The sequence below is a fragment of the Pleurodeles waltl genome, chromosome 2_1 (genome assembly GCF_031143425.1).
Source record: "Pleurodeles waltl isolate 20211129_DDA chromosome 2_1, aPleWal1.hap1.20221129, whole genome shotgun sequence".
Lineage (NCBI taxonomy): Eukaryota > Metazoa > Chordata > Amphibia > Caudata > Salamandridae > Pleurodeles > Pleurodeles waltl.
In genome coordinates this window covers 190,989,835-191,015,222 of record NC_090438.1, presented here as the reverse complement: position 1 = coordinate 191,015,222, position 25,388 = coordinate 190,989,835, and the positions used below count along the sequence as shown (strand labels likewise).

Below are 25,388 nucleotides of genomic sequence, written 5' to 3'. Positions count from 1 at the left end.
AGCGACTTTAGGGAGAGTTTAAATTGGCAAAATGTCAGCTTTGAGGAACACTGTGGTAGTAGAAGATGAAGCTGATGAGAGTTTGTCTGTTAGTGATGGAGAGAAGTAGTGAATGGAAAATAAAATCCCCACCCAATCAAGAGGAAGATGTGAGAAGAGGTGGGGTAGATGAGTGAAGGGAAATGTCAACAGGAGAATAACAAGGATAGGCCAAACTATCGGGAAGACAGAGACCGGATGTACAACAAAAGCAGCATGCAGCAGAAGACAAACATTAGAGACAAGCGATGTGGGACAGTGAAGGGAGACAGCAAATTGCTAGCCAGAAATGCCATAGAAAAGCAATGGCAGACAGAGGAGATGACCTTGGAAAGAGCAGTGATTAAGACAATGAGTAAGCGCAGAGTAAGGGAGAAGAATAACAGAAATTGGCAGGAGGAGACAATTTGGTCATAGTTTCAGAAAACTTTTTTTGAGTCATTGGAAAAATATATGAAAGACAAAAATAGAGAGGAGGGTAAAACAGTTGAATCTGTATCTAAAGGTAGTAAGGAGGGGGGAAAAGGTCAGGAGAGATACGGAACAGAGAATGAAAAGGTCAATGGTTTTTAATCCTAGGATTTAGGTGAGAGAAGGGTGAGACAGGGGCTCCTGGTACGCTAACAGTGCAGACAGAAGACAGAAAAGGACAAAAGAAAGGCAACAAACATAAGGATAACGGAGGGGAGTGAGCCAAGAAACTGCCATACATGGGAGTAAAGGATGCTTTGAGTACTCATTTGTTCTGAAGTAGCAAAGAGACTATATGGGCAGGTGAGTACACTGAGATATTGAACCTATTGCACAGAGAAGCAAGGAAGGGTCAAAGACAGATAAGAAGGAGCTAGCGAAAACACAAAGTTTCAATAAATATAAATACACGGGCAGTGGCTTTCACTATCTACACAGACATTATGGCGGTCATTCCAACCCTGGCGGTCCGAGACCGCCAGGGTTGGGGACCGCGGGAGCACCGCCAACAGGCTGGCGGTGCTCCCATGGGTATTCTGACCGCGGCGGTACAGCCGCGGTCAGAAACGGAAAACCGGCGGTGTACCGCCGGTTTTCCGCTGCCCTGGGGACGCTGCCATGGGGATTCCGACCCACATACCGCCATCCTGTTCCTGGCGGTTTCGGCCGCCAGGAACAGGATGGCGGTATGGGGTGTCGTGGGGCCCCCTAACAGGGCTCCACAAAGATTTTCAGTGTCTGCCATGCAGACACTGAAAATCGCGACGGGTGCAACTGCACCCGTTGCACCCCTTCCACTCTGCCGGCTCCATTCGGAGCCGGCATCCTCATGGAAGGGTGTTTCCCGCTGGGCTGGCGGGCGGCCTTCTGGCGGTCGCCCGCCAGCCCAGCGGGAAACCCAGAATAACCGCGGCGGTCTTCTGACCGCGCAGCGGTATTCTGGCGGCTCCCGCTGGCCCTGCGGTTACCGCGGCCGGCGGGAGTCAGAATGACCCCCTATATGTGAAAAACAACCAGAAGAAAGTGCTAGGTTGTGGAAATATTCAAACGTGATTAACTTTGGCAGCCTTGTATGGCTTTGGTATAATGAAGAATTTTGTTCCAGAAAAACTTGAAACCAAGCAAAAGCACGGCAGAGATTGGGCAATGATCTATGGGTAAAACAGATGACACTTAGGGCCTAATTAGGAGTTTGGCGGATGGGAAAGCCTGTCCGCCAATCTCCCGACAGGGTGTCTGCCTCCTTTGTGGTGACCACCCCACTGGAGTTATTAAGAGTTTCCGGCTAGGTCAGCGGGCGGAAACCTCACTTTTCACCCACTGACCTAGCAGGAAATAGGCTACAGCATTGTTTCCGACTCGTAATCGAGGAGGCGGCAGCAATGCTGTATTCTGCAGGGTGCGCTAGCACCATCGCAATGTCTACTGTTTGCAAAGCAGACAGTGGACATTGCAACGATGCTGGGAAGGGGGGCCCCTGCACTGCCCACACCAAGTGCCTGGGAAGTGCAGGGGACCCCTTGTACCTGTTCTCCGCCAGCGTTTTCATGGCATGTCATGCAGCGCTACCCTAGCGTTTTAGAATCTCTGCCACCGCCAGGCCACTGGGATCATGGATCCTGGCAGTGCTGGTGGAACTCTGGTGATCTGACTGCCATGGTTTTAATGTGGCAGTCGGACCACCTCAACAGCTGTGGTCCTGACTCCCAGTGCAAGTGGGGCGGACTGAAGACCACCACACTCATAATGAGGCCACTTCTCAGTTGCTACCTACACAGTACATTGTGAGTGGTGTTACTCTTCTCATTTAACCATTTCCAGGTCACCCTACTCGGGCGGTGGGGCAACAGAGAAAGTGGGACTAGTGGGGAGTTGTTGGAACTGCAATAAAGGGACATGTAATATATACCCCGCAAGTTCAGGCATGAATACCAGAAATGCAATGGTTGGCACCCTCTCATACAGTAATGTGGGGCAATGAGCACAGCAAGAGGGCAGAGGTAAATATTTACCTGGAAAAAGCAATTGTTCCAATTAAGATTTGGATATTAACAAGAAAACATAAACTGAAACAAGAATCACACGTTGGACAGACATTTTAAAATCTTGTAGGGAAATGAGAAATTAGTGCAATAGAAAATTGACAAAAAGGTGATGGGCAGGATGTTGGGAACATGTGAGTCACCGCCAACTGTAGTACAGCATCCACCATCCCTACTTTTCATCCATCACACATCATCCCTGTTTCTCATTCATCATCCCTGATGCTTTTCCATCATCCCTATTTCTCATCCATTATCCCTACTTCTCATCCATCATCTCTGCTTCTCTTCCCTTCTTCTCATCCATCATCCCCACTTCTCATCTATCATCCCTACTTCCCTTCCATTATCTCTATAGTAGGAAGCTGGCCTGGTGTGTGGTGAGCACCTATGGTGTTATAACCTTATACCTGTTCCAGGTATCTCCTACTAGTAAGGTGTAGGCTGTATCTTGGAAGGCATGGCTCTCTAGAGATAGCTGTGGATGAGCAGCCAAGACTTATCTAGGAGACATGCAAAGTGTATGCAATACCACTACAGTCATACAGCACTTATACACATGAAAGAACCACAGTGTTACAAAAATAATGGTACTTCATTATGGTAACTCCACCATTATGAAAATATTGCATAGGCAATTCTCCACTAGAGAGTGAGTAAACACACTATTATATAAACATTAGAAGTCAGGGATTGGCATAGAAAGCAATAGAAAGCAGTGAAATAACAGAAAATAATGGAGACCCTAGGGGGAGACAAAACCATATACTAAGTAAGTGGAATGCGAAAGTCAGTCCCCCACCCAAGGAAGTGGAATCTGCAGAGGGGAGCTGGGGGAACTAGGAACCCCAAAAGGTAAATACAAGGGTGCCCCCCAGCGACCAGGAGAGAAGAAGTAAATACCTGTTTTTTTCCCCAAACCCACAGGTAAGCTAAGGAAAAGGACTGTGTAAGACCCAAGCAAGGCTGGAAGAAACCAAAGGTGGATCCTGACAGAAGAGGACCTGCAAAAGAAGGGAGGCAAGTCCAAGTCAAGTTGGAGTGTCCGGTTGGGACAGGAGTCACTACCCACCCTTCTGGAGATGCAGGACCAGGTCAACGGTAAAGACAAGGAGTCAGCTGTACAGCACAGGAGCAGGACAAGTGTTCCAGGAGTGATACAGTCTATGTCTCACATCGGAAGAAGAGTTGCAGTCAGTTAGTGCTGTTGAAAAACGACCAACAAGTCTTAGCAAAGGCAAGAGTTGATGTTGAAGAGTTGCAGAGCTGCCGGGGACAAGGAAGGTTCAGGAGGACTCAACCCAAGGAGGGGATCCCCAGGTGACCCTCAGCAGTGAGGAGAGTCAGAAGACAAGGGTGATGCTCCCTTGGCAACTCACAGGCAGCACGCACAGGAGTCGCAGAGAGGCCCACTCAGCACACCTGAAGAGAAGTCCCACATCACTGGAGCAGCAAGCAGGAGACTGTGCTTTGCAGGAACAAGTGCTGGAGGCTGAAGATCCCTTGAAAGAAGAGCCAACAAGCCTTGGTAGCTGCAAGATTCGTGGTGCACAGAGGTACTGTCCTGCAAGAAGATGCAAGGGCTTACTGTCTACTGTAGAGAGGACCAAGGGGACTACCCCAGACCACCATCTGTGTTGACAGGATCCATGCAGTTTTTCAGGAGCGTTTTTTCAGGAGCGAAGATCGATGCAGCCGGATGTCATTGCAGTTGGTGCCTGTGAATGTAGGGGTGTGACTCCTTCAATCCAAGGGAGATTCCTTCCTGCTTCTTGTGCAGGCTGAAGACTCGTCGCCCTTAGAGAATGTACATCCTGGGAAATGTTGCAGTTACTGGAGGGAGCCAGAGAAACAATGTTGCAGAGCAGGGTCGTCACTGGAGTTGCAGTTTGTTGGTTCCTGGAGGGTCCGGTTACAGTCCTGGTGGCTAGAAGATGAAGTAAATGATGCAGAGGAGTCCTGTTGGAATGTTGCACTTCAAATCTGAAGATCCACCATGGAGGGAAACCCTAAATAGCCCAGGAAGTGGGATTGGTCATCTAGCTGGGTGACAACCTATCAGGAGGGGACTGTGACGTCACCTGCCTGACCTGGCCACTCAGATGTTCCCAGGGGCCTCTGCCCACCATTGATTCAAGATAGCAGAATCAAGTGGCCACCTGGAGGAGCTCTGGGCACCACACCTGGGGTGGTGATGGACAGGGGAGTGGTTACTCCCTTTTCCATTGTCCAGTTACGTGCCAGAGCAGACTGGTGCAAACCAGTTTATGCAAGGATGGCACCAAATGTGCCCTTCAAAGCATACCAGTGGCTTGGGAATGCTACCCCTCCCAAACCATGTAACACCTATTTCCAAGGGGAAATCCTTTGGTCTGCCTTCCTCTGCCTGAGCTGGTCAAGCAGCAGGAGGGCAGAATCCTGTCTGTGGGGTGGCAGCAGCACAAGATGCTCGGAAAACCTCAGAAGACTGGTAGGAGCAATGCTGGGGGTCCTCTAAGGAGCCCCCAGAGTGCATGGAATCATACAACCAATATTGGCAACAGTATTGGGGTATGATTCAGACATGTTTCATACCAAACATGCCCAGATTTGGAGTTACCATTATGTAGCTGGACACAGGTAGTGATCTATGTCTAGTACACGGGTAAAATGGCTTCCCGCACTTACGAAGTCCACGAAAATGGAGCTGGAGTTTTTAGGGGAACCTCTGCTCATGGAGGGATACCTTACACACAGATACTTGCACCCTGCCCTCTGGGCTAGGAGCGTCTGCCATAGGGGTGACTTACAGTGACCTGGTGCAGTAACCTGTGGTGAAAGGGTGCATGCACCTTTTCACGCAGGCTGCAAAGGTAGGCCTGCAAACACATATTACATGGGATCCTATGGGTGGCATAATACATGCTGCAGCCCATGGGGATCCCCTGGTGCCCCAATGTCCTGGGTACCTAGGTACCATATATTCTGGGGACTTACACAGTGGCACCAGTATGCCAATTGTGGGGTGTGCTAAGTCCTAAGCAACTAAATTGAGAAGGAGAGAGTAAAGTCACTGAGGTCCTGGTTACCAGGATCCCAGTGAACACAGTCAAAACACACTGACAGCAGGCAAAAAGTGGGGTTAACCATGCCAAAAAGAGGGTACTTTCCTACACCTACTTCTCACCCCTGCTTCTCATCCATCATCCCTACTTCTCTTCCATCTTCCCTACTTCACATCCATATTTCTACTTCTCATCCATCATCCATATTTCTCATCCATTATACATCACTCTACTTATCGTCCATCATCCCTACTTCTCATCCAACATACATTATCCCCACTTCTCATTTATCATCCCTACTTCTCATACCATTCCTGCTTCTCATCCCTACTATTCATCCATCATCACTACTTTTTATCCATCATCCCTACTTCTCTTCTGTAATCCCTACTTCTTATCCATCATCCCTACTTCTCAGCCATCATCCCTACTTCACATCCATCATACATTATCCCTACTTACCATCCATCATCCTTTCTTCTCTTCCATCATTCCTACTTCTCATCCCTCATCCCGGCTTCTCATCCATACTTCTCATCCATTTTCCATCATTCCTACTTCTCATCCATCATCCCTACTCCTCATCCATCACCCCTACTCCTCATTCCTCATCCCTCAGTCATACCAAGACATTTTCTCTTTCGTGAAATACACCTTCACACTGATTGGTTGGGAACAGACAATCAGAGTTATGAGAGAGACCTGCATTCTATTTCACTGAAAAACATCCTTCTCATTGCATGTGAGGAGTGAAGATGGAGGAGAGGAAATGCAACTGTGTGTGTGTTTCCAGTGAATCCAAGGCTGTACAACATTTACTATTTAACTAAGTGTGTTTCTGTTTACCAGGCCTCTGCAGAAAGCTCTGCAAGTTTGGGAAATACAAAATGCCCACAGTTTGGGCCATAAATCAGCTCTTGGAGAAAGGGTTATACAGTTCATCTACAGTTCAACAAAAACCTTTCTGGTTTCAAAAAAGAAAAAAAAAACAGCTCTCAGAGATAAAAGCAGCCTCAGATTTAAAATGTTTTGTTGTTACAGATAAAAAGCAAACCAGAAAAGGTTTGGATGATTTGCATTGCACTGTCTCCAGGGTTGATTTTGAACATTTTCTTTCTGCATATGAAACTGAAACCAGAAAGTTTGTCAGTTGAATTGTAGATGAACTGTATAACCCTTTTTCCAAGAGCTAATTTATGGCACAAGCTGCCAAGAAGAATGCAGGACTCTCTCATAACTCCCATTGGCTGTTGCCAATCAATCAGTGTGAAGTTGTGTGAAACTGAAAATGTGTTGGTATGACTGAGGTATGAGATGTAGGAATGATTGAAGATGGATGAGAAGCAGGGATGAGGGAGTAGGAATGATGGAAGAGAAGTAGGGATGATGGAAGAGAAGTAGAGATGAGGAAAGAGAAGTGGGGATGAGAAGCAGGGATGAGGGATGTGAAGTAGGGATGATTGAAGTGAAGTAAAGATGATGGATAAGAAGTAGGGATGACATATGATGGATAAGAAGTAGGGATGATGGGTGAGAAGTAGGGAGGATAGATCAGAGGTAAGGATGAGAAGTAGGGATGATGGAAGAGTAGGGATGATTTATGAGAAGTAGGGATGATGGATTAATAGTAGGGATGAGAAGTAGTGATGAAATATGATGGATAAGAAGTAGCGATGATGGATAAGGAGTACCGATGGTGTATGACAGATGAGAAGCGTGGATGATGGATGAGAATTAGAGATATGGATGAGAAGGAGGGATGATGGATCAGAACCAGGGTTGAGACGCAGGGATGAGAAGTAGGGATGATAAAAGAGAAGCATGGATGAGAAATGAGAAGTTGGGAAAATGGATGAGAAGTAGGGATGAGAAGCAGAGATGATGGAAGAGAAGCAGCGATGATGGATGAGAAATAGGGATGATGGATGAGAAGTAGGGATGATGGAATAGAAGCAAGGGTGATGGATGAGAAGTAGGGATGATGTATGATGGATGAGAAATAGGTATGATGGAATAGAAGCAGGGATGATGGATGAGAAGTAGGGATGATGGATGAGAAGCAGGGAGGAGAAATGGGGATGAGGTGTGAGGAATGAGGATGTCCTAAAATGGATGCTGTACAACTGATACTTTAAATGTATCACTGATTGGTTTGGTTTTCCAAGCATACGAAAGAGGAATATAGGCTGATGTATTATCCATCATGGCCAAAGGGTAAACCTATTAATGATTACATTGATGAAAAGATTGTTCAGTAGTATTGAAGCAATACATATGATAAGAGTTTGCGTGACAGAAGTGGAAATAGTGAAAGCAACAGTAAGTAAGCTTGGAGACACTTACCAATTCATCTGCATGACATGTTATTTATTCGGAAATTTCATGGATAGTACTACATTGACAGAGCAATGTCCATGGGTTGCCCACTAGATCGCACAGCTTTGGAGACATTCAGTGAACTTTTGGAATGGTAGTGAAGAAGGTACCATGGTTAGAACATGTGTTACACTACCTTGATGATTTCCTGATAATAATGAAGGGACACCACAAGGGTGAATGTTTATGGGCGTTAAAAACATTTAGGGAAGTGACTAATTATTTGGGAATACCACAAGCTGATAAAAAGACTGAGGGTGTGGCATAGAACTGTTTCCTTAGATTTAGTTATGGATTTGAGCTTATCCACTGACAAGCTTCAAACAATACAGGGATTGCTAAAACATGCATTAGCTAGGAGCAGAAGTGAGCTGCATCTAATTCAACAGTGTTAGAAATGGGGTTTTTGGTTGGCAGTCAGGTTGCCCTCTGTCCAAGCAAGAACCCTCACTCTAGTCAGGGTAAGTCACACCCAATCCAAAATCAGCCTGTGCCCACCCTCTGGTAGCTTGGCACGAGCAGTCAGGCTAAACTTAGAAGGCAATGTGTAAAGCATTTGTGCAATAAATCATACAACACCATAATATAACACCACAAAAATACACCACACAGTGTTTAGAAAAATATATAATATTTATCTGGGTATTTTCAGGTCAAAATGATCAAAGTTGCAATATGAATTTGTAAAGATATCACTGAAAAGTGATATAAAGTGTCTTAAGTCTTTAGAATATAAACAAAGTCTCTTTCAAGCACAAGTACCTGGTTTAGAGTGGAAAAAATCTCCTCAGAGGGCCACAAAAGGAGAGGTGCGTGGAAAAAGAGTGTGTGCGTCGATTTCTCCCCAGCACACACGGACTTGCGTCGTTAGTTTCCACGCGGGGAAGTCGTGCGTCGTTTTCCAGCGCGCGGACAGTCTCTTTCTGTGGATCGCGGGGATTACCAGATGTCCCGGGTCTGTGCGTGGATTTTCCTGCTTGTTTTCCGGCTGCGCGTCGTTCTGTGGGGCTGCGCGTTGAAATTACGATCTCACAGCAGGAGTCCTGTCGATTTCTCCTCTAGAGGTCGGGTGGCGTTGTCCTTGCGAAGCCATGCGTCGGATTTCCGGTCGTCCCCCGAGCGTCACGTTGCTCAGCGTCGGTGTGCAGCGTTTTTCTCACCACGGAACAAGCTGTGCGTCGAAATTTTCGGCGCACGGAGCGTCCAAGTGAAAAAGGGAAGTCTTTTTGGTCCTGAGACTTCAGGGAACAGGAGGCAAGCTCTATCCAAGCCCTTGGAGAGCACTTTCACAGCCAGACAAGAGTTCAGCAAGGCAGCAAGCCAACAGCAAGGCAGCAGTCCTTTGTAGAAAAGCAGACAAGTGAGTCCTTTGAGCAGCCAGGCAGTTCTTCTTGGCAGGATGTAGTTTCTGGTTCAGGTTTCTTCTCCAGCAAGTGTCTGCTGAGGTAGGGCAGAGGCCCTGTTTTATACCCAAATGTGCCTTTGAAGTGGGGGAGACTTCAAAGAGTGGCTAAGAAGTGCATCAGGTCCCCTTTCAGTTCAATCCTGTCTGCCAGGGTCCTAGTAGGGGGTGTGGCAGTCCTTTGTGTTAGAGCAGGCCCTCCACCCTCCCAGCCCAGGAAGACCCATTCAAAATGCAGATGTATGCAAGTGAGGCTGAGTACCCTGTGTTTGGGGTGTGTCTGAGTGAATGGACAAGGAGCTGTCAACCAAGCCCAGCCAGACGTGGATTGTAAGGCACAGAAAGATTTAAGTGCAAAGAAATGCTCACTTTCTAAAAGTGGCATTTCTAGAATAGTAATATTAAATCCGACTTCACCAGTCAGCAGGATTTTGTATTACCATTCTGGCCATACTAAATATGACCTTCCTGCTCCTTTCAGATCAGCAGCTGCCACTTCAACAGTGTATGAGGGCAGCCCCAATGTTAGCCTATGAAGGGAGCAGGCCTCACAGTAGTGCAAAACGAATTTAGGCGTTTTACACTACCAGGACATGTAAACTTCACAGGTACATGTCCTGTCTTTTACCCACACAGCACTCTGCTCTAGGGGTTACCTAGGGCACACATTAGAGGTGACTTATATGTGGAGAAAGGGGAGGTTTAGGCTTGGCAAGTACTTTTAAATGCCAAGTCGAGGTGACAGTGAAACTGCACACACAGGTCTTGCAATGGCAGGCCTGAGACAAGGAAAAGGGGCTACTTAAGTGGGTGGCACAACCAGTGCTGCAGGCCCACTAGTAGCATTTAATCTACCAGCCCTATGCACACAGGGTGCACCTTACTAGGGACTTATAAGTAAATTAATAGTCCAATCAGGTATGATTCAAGGTTACCATGTTTTAAGGGAGAGAGCATATGTACTTTAGCACTGGTTAGCAGTGGTAAAGTGCGCAGAGTCTAAAAACCAGCAAAACTGAGGTCAGAAAAAGAAAAGGAGGAAGGCAAAAAGTTTGGGGATGACCCTGTCAAAAAGCCAGGTCCAACATGACCCCCTCCCAGCCTAAAGCCAGGGTAGACTAATCAACACTCTGATGGACTTCCCTGCTTAAGGCGATAGAACATGGACAATGGCCCACTACTGCAGGGGCACTCGCCAGTTCTACGCCTTTCTGAACTCAGTGAGGCTTCTTTGTCTATACTCTCTGGGGCCACTGATCTGGCCCATGGGGAACCCTTCTCATCACCTGAGGACCCCATCTGTACAGCTCCTAACTTTAATTTGCTTGCAGATACATCCCAGTAAGCAGACAGTATCACCATGGCCAACAAAGTGATGTGGCCCATTGCATTCCTTGGGTCTGACTTCTGTCCCCAACCCAGGGAAAACTCTGCCCACAAGGACAGAAACCAACAGATGCCACTGACAGCTGTCAGTGTTATGAGCCAGGCCCCTGACCATCCACTGCTAGGTGGAGACCCTGAGGGGGGCCGTTGGCTGAGCTTCTCCTCCAACTGGGGGGCTGGTAGGGAGCTCCCAAGGGATTCCTGTAGCATCCCAGAATGGGGGGTAGTAACCCCAGGGGTCTTGCACCCCTTCTCCACTCTCACCAGGTCAGGGGTGGGTCCTTGATACTGGTCCCTCAGCCCAGGGTCTGTACTCTGAGGCTGAACAGAGGACAGGGGTGAGTCCTTCCTCCCCGTGCCTCCCCATCGGGGCTTACATACCCTCCTCTGGGGAGTGGTACTGCCAGACATCTGAACTGTTAGGGCACCCTTGGGGGTTGGCCCTCTCAGCTCTCCTGACACTAAGGGAAACTCATTCCCCAGAATGCAGTCAATGGGCAGCTGGGGACTAACTATGACCCGCCTCTGGGTCACCTCCCCACCCCACTCCAGGGACACCCGGGCCATGGGGCGGAAGAAATCTTCCCCAATGGCTGGAGTCACTCTACACACCTGTCCGGTGTACTGCTCTGGTGACACTAGTCTCTCCACAATCATGGTAAGACTAGCCCCTGTGTCTCTCAGAGCGGTGACTGGGATCCCATTCACTCCCACCTGGTGGAAGTGACGGCTCCCACCCTCAGGGATCACCAGTTTACCCTCTGAGTCCACCTCCCAACTAAAGGAGATGAAGGCATGGTCTACGACCTGCCCCTGGGGACTACATTCCCCTAAGGCCACATGGGCCACCCCTGTAGAGGTCCCAATGTTGGTTGAGTTCTTTGGACAGACAGAGTCCCCCTTCCTGTGTCCTATCTGGGAACACTCAAAGCAGCGGGGTTGGGAATGGGATGCTTTGGGCCACTGCCCACCAGAACCCCCACCCTGTTTCTCAGATGAGGTATGGGAACCCTTTCTTCCCCCCTTACTCTGGGACTCGTCTGGGTCATTTCTAACCTCCCCCTCACTTTGTTGGGGGGAACCGGAACTACCCTTCTCGGGGTCACTCCCAGATACCTTTTTGGACACACTGGTGCTTGCCCAGAGGTCCGCCTCCTCAGCAAGCTTCCTGGGATCAGTCAGCTTACTATCTACCAAGTGCTGGCGCAACTCTGTAAAAGTAGTATTAAGCATATGCTCTCTCAGAATATAGTCATATAACCCTTTATAGTCATTTACTTTGTTGCCCCGCACCCATCCATTCAGTGCCTTACTGGAAAAGTCAAAGAAATCTACCCATGTTTGTGTGTTTTGTTTGGTGCTGTCCCTGAACCTCTGACGGTATCCCTCAGGGGTTAGCCCAAACTTGGCAAGTAAAGTGGCTTTCTGAAGTGGGTATGTGTTTTGATCCGGTTGATCGAATGTGAGAAGTGTGTCCCTCCCCAATGGCGGCACATAACTCCACATAGCTACCCCCCATTGCCCTTCAGGAACCTCATGAGCCCTTAGTGCAACTTCATAAGCAGCTAACCATTTATCTATGTCATCTCCCACCACAAAACTGGGCACCACATTTTTGGGTATATGAACCTTCTTTTCTCCAGCAGGTCCTGTCTGTATGCTGCCACCATTATTGCTGGATTCAGACTGTCTCGCCTTGATCTCCAGCTCCTTGAGACTCAGTTCATGAGCCAACAATAGTTTCTTTTCAGCCAAAGCTCTTTCAGCTTCCACCTGTTTGGCTGTTCTTTCAGCTTCAATCTGTTTGGCTGCTCTTTCAGCCTCAGCTTGTTTGGCTTCTCTCTCTGCCCTTCTCTCCTCCTGTTGAGCCTCAATTTTCAGTTTTGCCATTTGCAATTGGAACTCCCTTTCCTCTCTCCTTTCCTCTGCGGTCAGGCTTTGCATAGAGAAATTGCTCCCTGGTCTGGAAGGGGGCACACTTGCAGTGGTAACACCATCCACAGATAGTGAAAATTCCTCTGAGGTGCCATTTTCTGGCTCCTCTTCCTCATCATCCTCTAAATGGGCTTCTGCCCAGGCCCTCAGCGCCACTTGAAAGTCCTCCTTTCTGGAGGCCCCTTGGGTGGGTACCCTCAATGCCCTGCAGAATCCTCTTAGTTGTTTGACCGTATATGTATCCAACTGGACTAGGTCAAAGTCCCCTGTCTGAGACCCAGTCAGAGACATGTTGAGTGAGGATTTAGTTTTTGAAAATTGTCAGGAAAAAACAGATTTGCAAAAAGAGATAAAAAGCCAAGTTGACCTTCAACTGTGGGTAGGTAGTGAAATACTTAGCTACTGTATGTCACTGCACAAATACAAGTCCTATCCTCACCGCTGATCACCAATGTTAGAAATGGGGTTTTTGGTTGGCAGTCAGGTTGCCCTCTGTCCAAGCAAGAACCCTCACTCTAGTCAGGGTAAGTCACACACAATCCAAAATCAGCCTGTGCCCACCCTCTGGTAGCTTGGCACGAGCAGTCAGGCTTAACTTAGAAGGCAATGTGTAAAGCATGTGTGCAATAAATCATACAACACCATAATATAACACCACAAAAATACACCACACAGTGTTTAGACAAATATATAATATTTATCTGGGTATTTTCAGGTCAAAACGATCAAAGTTGCAATATGAATTTGTAAAGATATCACTGAAAAGTGATATAAAGTGTCTTAAGTCTTTAGAATATAAACAAAGTCTCTTTCAAGCACAAGTACCTGGTTTAGAGTGGAAAAATCTCCTCAGAGGGCCACAAAAGGAGAGGTGCGTGGAAAAAGAGTGTGTGCGTCGATTTCTCCCCACCACACACGGACTTGCGTCGTTATTTTCCACGCGGGGAAGTCGTGTGTCGTTTTCCGGCGCGCGGACTGTCTCTTTCTGTGGATCGCGGGGATTAGCAGATGTCCCGGGTCTGTGCGTGGATTTTCCTGCTTGTTTTCTGGCTGCGTGTCGTTCTGCGGGGCTGCGCGTTGAAATTACGATCTCACGGCAGGCGTCGCGTCGATTTCTCCTCTAGAGGTCGGGCGGCGTTGTCCTTGCAAAGCCGTGCGTCGGATTTCCGGTCGTCCCCCGAGCGTCGCGTTGCTCAGCGTCGGTGTGCAGCGTTTTTCTCGCCACGGAACATGCTGTGCGTCGAAATTTGCGGCGCACGGAGCGTCCAAGTGAAAAAGGGAAGTCTTTTTGGTCCTGTGACTTCAGGGAATAGGAGGCAAGCTCTATCCAAGCCCTTGGAGAGCACTTTCACAGCCAGACAAGAGTTCAGCAAGGCAGCAGGCCAACAGCAAGGCTGCAGTCCTTTGTAGAAAAGCAGACAGGTGAGTCCTTTGAGCAGCCAGGCAGTTCTTCTTGGCAGGATGTAGTTTCTGGTTCAGGTTTTTTCTCCAGCAAGTGTCTGCTGAGGTAGGGCAGAGGCCCTGTTTTATACCCAAATGTGCCTTTGAAGTGGGGGAGACTTCAAAGAGTGGCTAAGAAGTGCACCAGGTCCCCTTTCAGTTCAATCCTGTCTGCCAGGGTCCCAGTAGGGGGTGTGGCAGTCCTTTGTGTGAGAGCAGGCCCTCCACCCTCCCAGCCCAGGAAGACCCATTCAAAATGCAGATGTATGCAAGTGAGGCTGAGTACCCTGTGTTTGGGGTGTGTCTGAGTGAATGCACAAGGAGCTGTCAACCAAGCCCAGCCAGACGTGGATTGTAAGGCACAGAAAGATTTAAGTGCAAAGAAATGCTCACTTTCTAAAAGTGGCATTTCTAGAATAGTAATATTAAATCCGACTTCACCAGTCAGCAGGATTTTGTATTACCATTCTGGCCATACTAAATATGACCTTCCTGCTCCTTTCAGATCAGCAGCTGCCACTTCAACAGTGTATGAGGGCAGCCCCAATGTTAGCCTATGAAGGGAGCAGGTCTCACAGTAGTGCAAAACGAATTTAGGCGTTTTACACTACCAGGACATGTAAACTTCACAGGTACATGTCTTGTCTTTCACCCACACAGCACTCTGCTCTAGGGGTTACCTAGGGCACACATTAGAGGTGACTTATATGTGGAGAAAGGGGAGGTTTAGGCTTGGCAAGTACTTTTAAATGCCAAGTCGAGGTGACAGTGAAACTGCACACACAGGTCTTGCAATGGCGGGCCTGAGAGAAGGAAAAGGGGCTACTTAAGTGGGTGGCACAACCAGTGCTGCAGGCCCACTAGTAGCATTTAATCTAAAAGCCCTATGCACACAGGGTGCACCTTACTAGGGACTTATAAGTAAATTAATAGTCCAATCAGGTATGATTCAAGGTTACCATGTTTTAAGGGAGAGAGCATATGTACTTTAGCACTGGTTAGCAGTGGTAAAGTGTGCAGAGTCTAAAAACCAGCAAAACTGAGGTCAGAAAAAGAAAAGGAGGAAGGCAAAAAGTTTGGGGATGACCCTGTCAAAAAGCCAGGTCCAACAAACAGCTATTAGGATATCTCAGTTATGCATATAGAGTAGTAGCTCCAGGCACAGCTAGTAGCAGAAACGTGGCTTTTGCAGTGAGAGGGGTGTGTAGACCTCACCATAGAACATGCTTGACAAGGAGAGTAAGGGAAGCTTTATTGATGTCAAAACACTATTAGAAAACATATAACAGGGTGACTGTGTGGCAGCTTGATGACCAGCTTGACTTGACTCTAAAGATATTTTCTAACATTTCTGGAAAAGGGGTTTGAGGCTGTATTGGAAAGAAAATGGTGTGCTGAAAATTGGCCGGCAATTTGGAGGAATGAGAGCCACTGCACTGTATTTCTGGAATTTTGTCCAGTATTGGTGGCAGGTAAATTATGGGGCAAAAAGCTGTCAAGGAAAATAAATCAATTTTGTATAGACAGTGAATCCATAGTGCATGTCATAAATTGACAAACTAAAAAAAATAGGCTTGTCGTTCATTTGTTAGGAGAGTTTGTCCTGCTGTGTTTGCAATAGAACATTTGGTTCAGAGTGAAACATCTCCTGGGGTTACAAAACCAGAGAGCTGATGTTCTGTCACATTCACTGTGGGAGTGTTTCAGTGGTTAGGCCCCAGTAGCATATACCAAGGTAACAGTAGTTCCAAAGGAGATGTGAAAACGTGGATAAGAGTTAAAAGCCTGTTGGAGACGACATACCAGTGTCAAATTGAAAAAATATAGAACAACATGGCTTGAATTTGTGCAATCTCAAGGAAGGTGCATAGATAGATATCAGTTGGGGTTAAGATTAGTACAAGAAAACACAGATCGATGTGTGGTAAAACTAATTGCTACAGGATGCTCTTCATTTACTGGAGCATCGAAAATAGCAGGTGTTACTTTTTATGACAAATGCTTTTGAGATTATCAACCAGTGAAATGAGAATTGGTACACAGGATTTTGAAAGGTTGGGCACAAGGGAAAATGAAGAACAAAAGATAAAAGGAAAACTATTATTTAAGGGATATTGGAGGTGGTTCATGTAAGACATGCATAGTTATTAGTTTAGGAATACTTTGTGTTCCGTTACGTTTTAAATTTCATGTTTTTCGGAGCCTTAGGAGGAAGTTCAATGGGAAGATATATTTAGACACAGGATAGAGATATGGCTGTTTGTAAGAAAGAGTAAAACAGATTAAAGAGAGAAAGTATAAGAATATCAATAAGAGAAGAAAAGCTTTTTTGAACGTTTCACATGTTGCTACTGAAAAAATGGTTGAAGAAAAGGGGACAAGAAAAGAGCCATTATAGGTACATTCAGATGGGAATTTAGTGACAGCTAGGCAAGTTCTGGGTGGGTTACAACTCTATTAAAACAGGGGCAGAAACAGTTGGTTTTTAGAAAGGGATGGACGAGAAAGAATTAAAATGATTGGGGAGATGGATGAGTGGGGATGTGTTAGAAATGGGGTCTTTGGTTGACAGTCAGGTTACCCCCTGTTCAAGCAAGGACCCTCACTCTAGTCAGGGTAAAAGAGAATCACCCTCAGCTAACCCCTGCTTACCCCCTTGGTAGCTTGGCAGAGCAGTAGGCTTCAGAGCGCTAGGTGTAAAGTATTTGTACCAACACACACAGTAACTTCATGTAAACACTACAAAATGACACAACACCAGCTTAGACGAATAGGGAATATTTATCTAAACAAAACAAGACCAAAATGACAAAAATACGACATACACAAGTCAAGTTATGAATTTTTAAAGATTAAACTCAAAAATAGCGCTTAGAAACAAAAATGCTGCGATGAGATGTTAACACGGCGTCGTGACGGAGTCGTTCCCAACAAGCCGACACCAGCGGCGCCGGACACGGAGTCGTGTAGACCCCCAAGTACAGTACCTTTGGTGAAGAGTGAAAACAAGCCGATGCGCGAAGTCGGGGATCGCGGCGTCTGTGTAAACGTTGAATCCGTGCACTTCGAGCGGCGTCGGTCACGACGTGGTGCGGCGACTTCCACGGAGTCGCGGACTTCAGCGGGGCTTCTGCGGTGTCGGGCCTGCGAAGAGCGTCGCGTTCCAGCAAGGGTCACGGCGTCAGGTGCAGGCGGCGTTACCGGATTCAGCAGCGGCATCGGTCCGAAGTCGTCCGAAGTCGATTTCCTTGGATTTCCACCAGCTTTCCTTTCAAAGGCCCAGGGACTGGATAGGGCACCACTTGTCGGGGCAGGAGTCTCTCCAGAGACTCCAGGTGCTGGCAGAGAGAAGTCTTTGCTGTCCCTGAGACTTCAAACAACAGGAGGCAAGCTCTAGCTCAAGCCCTTGGAGATTTCTTCACAAGATGGAAGGCACACAAAGTCCAGTCTTTGCCCTCTTACTCTGGCAGAAGCAGCACTGCAGGAAAGCTCCACAAAGCACAGTCACAGGCAGGGCAGCACTTCTTCCTCAGCTATCAGCTCTTCTCCAGGCAGAGGTTCCTCTTGGTTCCAGAAGTGTTTCTAAAGTCTGTAGATTTGGGTGCCCTTCTTATACCCATTTTAGTCTTTGAAGTCACCTTTCTTCAAAGGGGACTCACACGTACTTGTGAAATCCTGCCTTGCCCAGGCAAGGCCTCAGACACACAGCAGGGGGTTGGAGCCGGCATTGTCAGAGGCAGGCACAGTCCTTTCAGATGAGAGTCACCACTCCACCCCTCCCTCCTAGCAGAGATGACTAATCAGGAAATGCAGGTTACACCCCAGGCCCCTTTGTGTCACTGTCTAGTGCGAGGTGAAAAACAACCCAACTGTCAAACTGACCCAGACAGGGAAGCCAAAAACAAGGCAGAGTCACAGAATGGTTTAAGCAAGAAAATGCTCACTTTCTAAAAGTGGCATTTTCAAATGCACAATCTTAAAATCAACTTTACTAAAAGATGTATTTTTTAATTGTGAGTTCAGGGACCCCAAACTCCACATGTCCATCTACTCTCTAGGGGAATCTACACTTTAATCATATTTAAAGGTAGCCCCCATATTATACCATGAGAGAGACAGGCCTTGCAACAGTGAAAAACGAAATTGGCAGTATTTCACTGTCAGGACATATAAACCACATTACTATATGTCCTACCTTATCCATACACTGCACCCTGCCCTTGGGGCTACCAAGGGCCTACCTTAGGGGTGCCTTATATGTAAGAAAAGGGAAGGTTTAGGCCTGGCAAGTGGGTACACTTGCCAAGTCGAATTTACAGTTTTAAAATACACACAGGGACACTGCAGTGGCAGGTCTGAGACATGATTACAGAGCTACTTATGTGGGTGGCACAACCAGTGCTGCAGGCCCACTAGTAGCATTTGATTTACAGGCCCTGGGCACTTCTAGTGCACTTTACTAGGGACTTAACAGTAAAACAAATATGCCAATCATGGAGAACCAATTACGTACACATTTTAAACAGGAGCACTTGCACTTTAGCACTGGTTAGCAGTGGTAAAGTGCCCAGAGTAACAAAAACAGTAAAATCAGAGCCCAGCACACATCAACAACCCAGGGAACAGAGGCAAAAAGTTAAGGGAGACCACGCCAAGGATGAAAAGTCTAACAGGATGCATGTGGGGATATGTGATAATATAACGCTATGGTCTATAAACAGTTTCTCTCACTTTGGCTGGTGGGCAATGGGCAGAAGGCTGTATAGATGAAATATGAATATGTGGACACTGTCTGATTCATTGGGCTGGAGTGCAAGCAGAACAGTTAAAACATGGGAGGCAGCTGGGGTTGGACCAAGACAAGTCCACAGTAAAATGGTTTGCAAAACGGGAGATGAAATGGGAGCAGTTGATGTCAGGAGTACGGAGTTGTAGGCACAACAGGATGTATTTATTATACACATGGGAATGAGATTGTTGTGGTGCAGAGTATGGGCCTAGAACTTTAAAAAATGACAAAAGGGATTTTAGAACATTGAAGGAGCGGTGTCTAGCTGCTCACATATTGTGGACCCACAGTCTTTTAAGAAGGATTGGCGGGGGCACATAACCTAGTGGCTATTAACAAGAAGGGAAGGGAATAGGGACATCTTTAAGTTTTGCAGGGCGCACAGAATTGAGGTTTTAAGCATCCAAAAATTGTGTATAAGAAACAAGAGTTATTGTTGGAAGATGGGGTGCAGTTGTCGATGCTGGGGAATGCACTTTATGTAGCAGGAGTAAGCTGTGGGCATTCTAAAGGATGACAATTTAAGAGCTCTGGTTCCCGTGGGGAGGGGGCAGAGGGCGACCACAGAAGCCCCACCTCAGTCGAGTGTTACTTCTTTTGGCAGTCAGAAATGTGCTCAGGCATAAGGACGGCTATGGTACAGAAGAAGACACAGGGAAATTTAAAGGGGAGTCTGGATAGGTTTGTGTTTTATTGTTTAGGTCACTGCTTAGGGCATTATGGTTCATATAGCAAGACGCCAAAGCATATTGTTGTTGGTAAGCCCAACTTGCTCCCAATAAAGTTGCCTTTTTACACCTAAAGAACGCCTGGGATTGCTTTCTCCTCTAATAAATTTCGTGCTGATCGCCATTTCATCCATATAATAGTCAAAATCCACTGAACCAATTACCATTTGTCATAGTATTATTTCTGATTCGCAACATTCGAACCATTGTTGAAATGTTCCACACACTACCCGGTAATTATCTGTTTCAGCCTTCAGTGCTCGAGGGAAGAAGCCAATTTGACAGTGTTTCCCAGAATCCTTCTTAATAAGGTAAAAAAATGACTAGAAGAAATAGCAATACTGGTGCAGACAATTCTGTCTTGTGTATAAGGCATGCTCAAAATCAGGGCCTGGTCTGTTACTTGAAATACCATCCCAGTTCACTGATTTTAGGCACTTGAGCTAGAAGGATAGCACGGTGAGTTAACCACTCACTCATGAAACATTTTGTGATGTATTCCCCAATTTCCAATTTCAGCAGCGCCAACTTATCATTTTATTGTTCTGAGTCTAGTGAACTGACTACCATTAAATTGGGTAATAAGTACACTTGGCATTTACACGACTTCTAAATGGCAGACTTATGGAACAAAGCAATATATAAAAAACTAAAATACACTATATGTTTTGTTACACTGCATCACTTTATAACTACAAGCATGTTTTCATTGGTGGACGAATTATTTCATGATGAAAACCCAGAACTACTATGGATAAAAGCTTAGGAAACCGATCAAATACTTATTTTAATTGTTGACACGCTTTACCTTGTACCAAACGACATCTGTCTCCTGGGTTGGTGATTTGTAGTCCTCGATATCGGGGCAGATTAACTCTTTTCTTTTAGTGACCTCTGATTTTTCTAAGTAGCGTATTCGACTGTTGTAACAAAGCCCCGAGTCATTCTCTGCCACTGTCAGTGACATGGACACCTTCATACAATATGTGGAATTTCTGCAACAATAGAAAACAGCTTGGTGTTGACAAAGTTGCTGTTAAATAGTGTGTTACCAGCAGTTAGTGATGTTTACATTAAGCATCTGAAGAGAAATAACAAGTAATCAGGCAGAAACAGTGTAAGGTGTAGCAGTTCAGCTTTGCTGCTTTATTTGGACAATGATGCTGATCAGAAAGCTTTAAATAGCACAAAATGTTCATTTCAGGGAGAAGGGTGGATGTTTAGAAGAGCGGCTCTTTTGGGGTTTTCATCAGCCATGTCACACAATAACACATCTGCTGACATTTTTAAATATCTAAACACATGAGAAGCTAAAAAGTTGGAAAACCATGATCTATCGTGATGATCATACGTTTCACATGTCGGGGACAATCAAGGAACAATTTGATTTTGGCAGTCATGTAGGAAAGTTTTCTCGTCAAAATGCATGCACAGAAGTGCCTGACAATCTTGCGATATGTTTTTGTATTATTAAAAAAACATAAGGCAAGATGGCGGCCAGAACTCATGTATGCACCATGATGAATGAACAAGTATGTGCTGTGACACATGTGCACGCATGCATCGTGACTCAAGCGTGAGTGGTGGCACAAGGCATTTAATTTTAATTTACTATTCTAGAATGGCAATGCCTATGTTTGAGCAGTACATTAAAAATAAAAAAAATGTTGAGAAGCCAGTGAGAGGAAACGATTGGGGCCGTAGCACTTGTAGCTCCGTGGCACTTGAAAAAATAATAAATGTAAGCATGAAAATATTTAAAATATTTAAATTAGTGAGCGGGACAGGGAGCATCTGGGTAGGGGGTGTGGTGTCATTGTTTTTTTTTTTTTTTTTAAAAAGAAAATCCCAAACTAGAATTTTTTTGGACCATAAAAAAAAAACACAATGGACGATTACCACATGGTCTCCTGTGTCGCATAGGTTCTCATTATCCTAATCATACTACTGGATTTGGACAGCAGAATCACCTGTACTGCGGGGGACTGTGTCTGATCCTGCACCATGGGACACCTGTTGGCCTAATCTGGGTTTGTTCTGGCTAACTAGCAGTGCCTCATCTCCAGCCAAGAGCAGGGATGATTGGGTCAATCAGGCGCATGACATACATGACTCTTCAGGGGAATCATGGTCACTAGGATCTCATCCGTTTCTCTCAGTTACATTAGTCTCACATATGCAAAGACAATCAGACGCAGAGTATAGGTCAATGGTGTTTTATTGAAGTAATTGCATCTTAGATAATAAAGCATGTATTGCAATAACTAGGATGATGAAGCACAATAAGATTACAATTGTGACAAGGAGAGTAAAACACAAGAATAACACTACCATACTGTCACTAAGGTTTGTAGAGATAGTTAAAATACATCTAGGTTAAAGTGCACAGAGGCAGACCTAGTTTCCTAAAATAACGTGTATAAAATTATAGCTAAAATGGCTGCACCCTCACCTTACCGGTTCAAAGGTGGTTCAAAGCCTAATCGAATGTATAAAACCCACTAAAATGCATCTTAAAGCATATATACAGGAATGTCAATGGTGAAAATTTAAAAGACACTTTAGCATGTATTAAAAGGAAAATTTAAAGTATTTACTGTGGTGTCAAGAAAAGCCGAATTTCAAAAGTCAGAGTCATTTTTAAAGTCGCCAATTGAATTTAGGACAATTGAAGCTAGGAAATCTTCCACTTTGGCAGGTGGTAAAGTAGAAAGTTCATTGCCAAGGAAAACCATGGATCATTTATGTTCCAAAGCCTGAGCTTCAGCCGAGGCAGCAGCATGCCATGGTGTGCCCAACAGTGAGTTTAGAGCTGCATGATCCACAAAAGGATAACTCATAAACAGCTTCCCATAGCAAATGCACCCTCAACGAGCATGTCTGGTAATGAGCCCTCAGCAAGAACTTCAACAGATCAGCTGCTTAGAAAGACAAACTTTCAGTGCACATTCAAAAGGGGACCAGAGGCACCGAAACACGGGCTGCACACAATGCAAAACCGGTCTAAATGACAGAGACCAGTCACTCTCCAATTGCTCCAGGATTGGTGCTCCAAAGTACTGCATCATGCATTCATGACACAGTTGCGCTGGTGGAGGCGCTTTCAGTCCTCCTTGTTGTAAAAGGGCAGCCATTGCGCAGAAAAAGTAGCAATGGCAAAATGCCACCTACTACAGCCAAAGTTATTGGAAATCCCCCGAAAATACTGAGTGTACTGCTGAATGTATTAAGACACATATAGAGGAGAAGATGTGAACAAAACCAGAACCAACAGCCTTAAAGAAATGTGCGATTCCAGTAGTACTGGATGCATTTAATGTCCGTCCCACGAGTTCACCAAAGTGTCTCAGAAAGTTAGTACTTAAAAGGGACTGTATCTCTGCGGATGACCTCGCAACCTGAAGAGCATAGGTCTCGTGTGCAGATGTAAGCACCACATGTTTTTGAAACAATAGTCTGCTCAACTTGTCAAAATTCACATTTGAAGTAGCGATATGGGACCAAATATCAGCTACTTCCCTCTGTCGTGTAGGAGGGAAAAGTACATTCCCGCAGCATGTAACAATTTGGAAGACCGAAACGACATAAACTATTCAGGCTCACATCCCACAATAGCTCTTACTATTAAGGAGCACGTAGCTGCTATTCAAGATCACCTGGAACGCAGGTCAAATCAAGGGGACTGGGATTCCCTTTAGATAACAAGCCAAGTTTGCTGCTGAAGCATTGCACTTCCCGTGCAAGGACAGCTGTTTACAAACCATCAAATGTCTGACAGAAGTCTGGCATTCACTACCGCTAAGAAAGACCTCTTTCATGCCACTGAGACATTTTTACGAGAAGGGTAGCTCCCACACCCTGTGTATGTAACTATCTCCTAACCTTTAATATCTGCCCACAGGAATGTGTTTTAAGCAGGATGTGAATTGAAGTGTTGAAACCACTCAGCAGATGGTATTTCAGCCACAGAAAAAGGCAACTTTTCTAATTTTTTAATATTTAACATGACATAAGTTGCTTCTTTTTTAGCCATTAGTTGTTGTTGTCACGATAAATTAAATGTGGACAATGTGTCTCTCGTGCTGACGTGTTGCCATGGTACGCAACCTGCTTTCAGTGTTTGTAGTGTCCAACCTAACTGCATAATGGATCTTAGTTGACTCTGTCCATGGTATAAAGAGGACACGTCGCTCCGCACTATGTCAATTGCAGAAGAAACAATGTTGTTTAAGGTGTATATCCGGTCAAACAGGGTATTAATCCCATTATGTACAACAGCTAATGCCTTCTGTAAATTTTCCTGGTCTATTTGCCTTAACCGGGCAGCAGTTTCTTGTTGAGAAAGCTTACAAATTTCATTATATACTGCATATAAGAAGGGCTTTCTGCGTTGTTTTCTGGGGCCTAACAGGAAATTCTTTAAGTCAGTATTGTTAGACAGGAGACTGAGGTGTTCTTTGACAGCATCTAGGGAGGAACTCTTCAACCTTTCCTAGCATAGTTTCCCTACACTGTATGTTGTCACTATGCTTACTTGTTCAGATGACACATAGCGAGGGTCAGGCCTACTTGTTCTAAAAACCCCCATGGAGTTTACAAAATGTTTATGACACCCATTGGTATCTATTGGCTACAATAACCACCCATCAGGACGTGACAGTGAAGCATTAAATGTGCCATTTTGGACACATACATCGACCTGGTCTTCTGTAGCATTAATAAACGAGTAACAGCCTCAAGGGCTGGGATTGGAGATACAACAAAAACGCATTTCCCCTGGGCTAGTGGTCTTTCTTTAATGACAGCCATCTGAACAGCAGTAAGACTTTTCTCAGTCGGAGCAAAATGTTGTTCCTCTGTTGAGTACAAATGTGATTTGTATGCAATCGGGACTGTCTCACCCTCATTAAATGTTACATAGGTGAAACCAATGGCATCAGCAATTACTCTGACGACCAGATGTCTTTTATTGTCCCTTGTGTGTAGGTGTTGTGCTGCAAGCATATCTTGTTGCAATGCTCTGACAATACGTGTGTGTTGAACTGTCCAGAATTTACTGCAAAAGTCAGGACATATCAAGTCATGTAAGGGTTTGATGCGTGATGGATAATCTGGAATGTAATTTCTCCCAAAATTTAAAAAACCCAATAATGATTGGAGTTTTTAATGGTATTTGGAGGTTGTAACTGTGCACATTTTTCTAGGGATTGTGGCGCTAGGCTCTTTCCTCCACTTGATAATTCATATCCCAGAAACAGGACTCTAAGGAAGGCTATTTTTGTTTTTTTGAAGTTGAATTTATAGCCGAATTCAGCAACCCGTCTTAGATGTTGCAGTAATTCATCATCCATAAGGTAGATATCATCTACATAGGACAATGCTTCCGGGTCAATGTCATGCAATATTGAAGTTCCACGAGCAGCGAACAGTCCTGGACTGTTCTTGTACCCCTGTGGTAAATGACAGAATTTTTTCTGGGAGCCTAGTGCACTGAAACTTGTTAAGTCTCTACTCTTAGGCGCTATATTTTGGCAGAAGAAACCTACGCGATATGGCGCCTAACGTGGGGCAATGTTGCGTAGGTTCTCATTATTCTAATGAGACTACTGAATTCGGGCAGCAGAATCACCTGTACTGCTGGGGACTGTGTCTGATCCCACAATATGTGACACCTGTCGGCCTAATCCGGGTTTGTTCCGGCTAGCTAGCAGTGCCTCATCTCCACCCAAGAGCAGG

General features: G+C 45.7%; 1 protein-coding gene across 1 annotated transcript in view; it reads right to left on the bottom strand.

Moving 5' to 3' along the window:
• IL1RAPL2 (interleukin 1 receptor accessory protein like 2) overlaps nucleotides 1-25,388 on the bottom strand; it is a 1,519,353-nt gene that overhangs the window by 1,359,733 nt on the left and 134,232 nt on the right. The window contains exon 2 of the mRNA XM_069212386.1: nucleotides 20,461-20,647. Within this exon, the coding sequence (XP_069068487.1) occupies nucleotides 20,461-20,647 (187 nt within the window). The remainder of the gene's footprint in view (nucleotides 1-20,460; nucleotides 20,648-25,388) is intronic.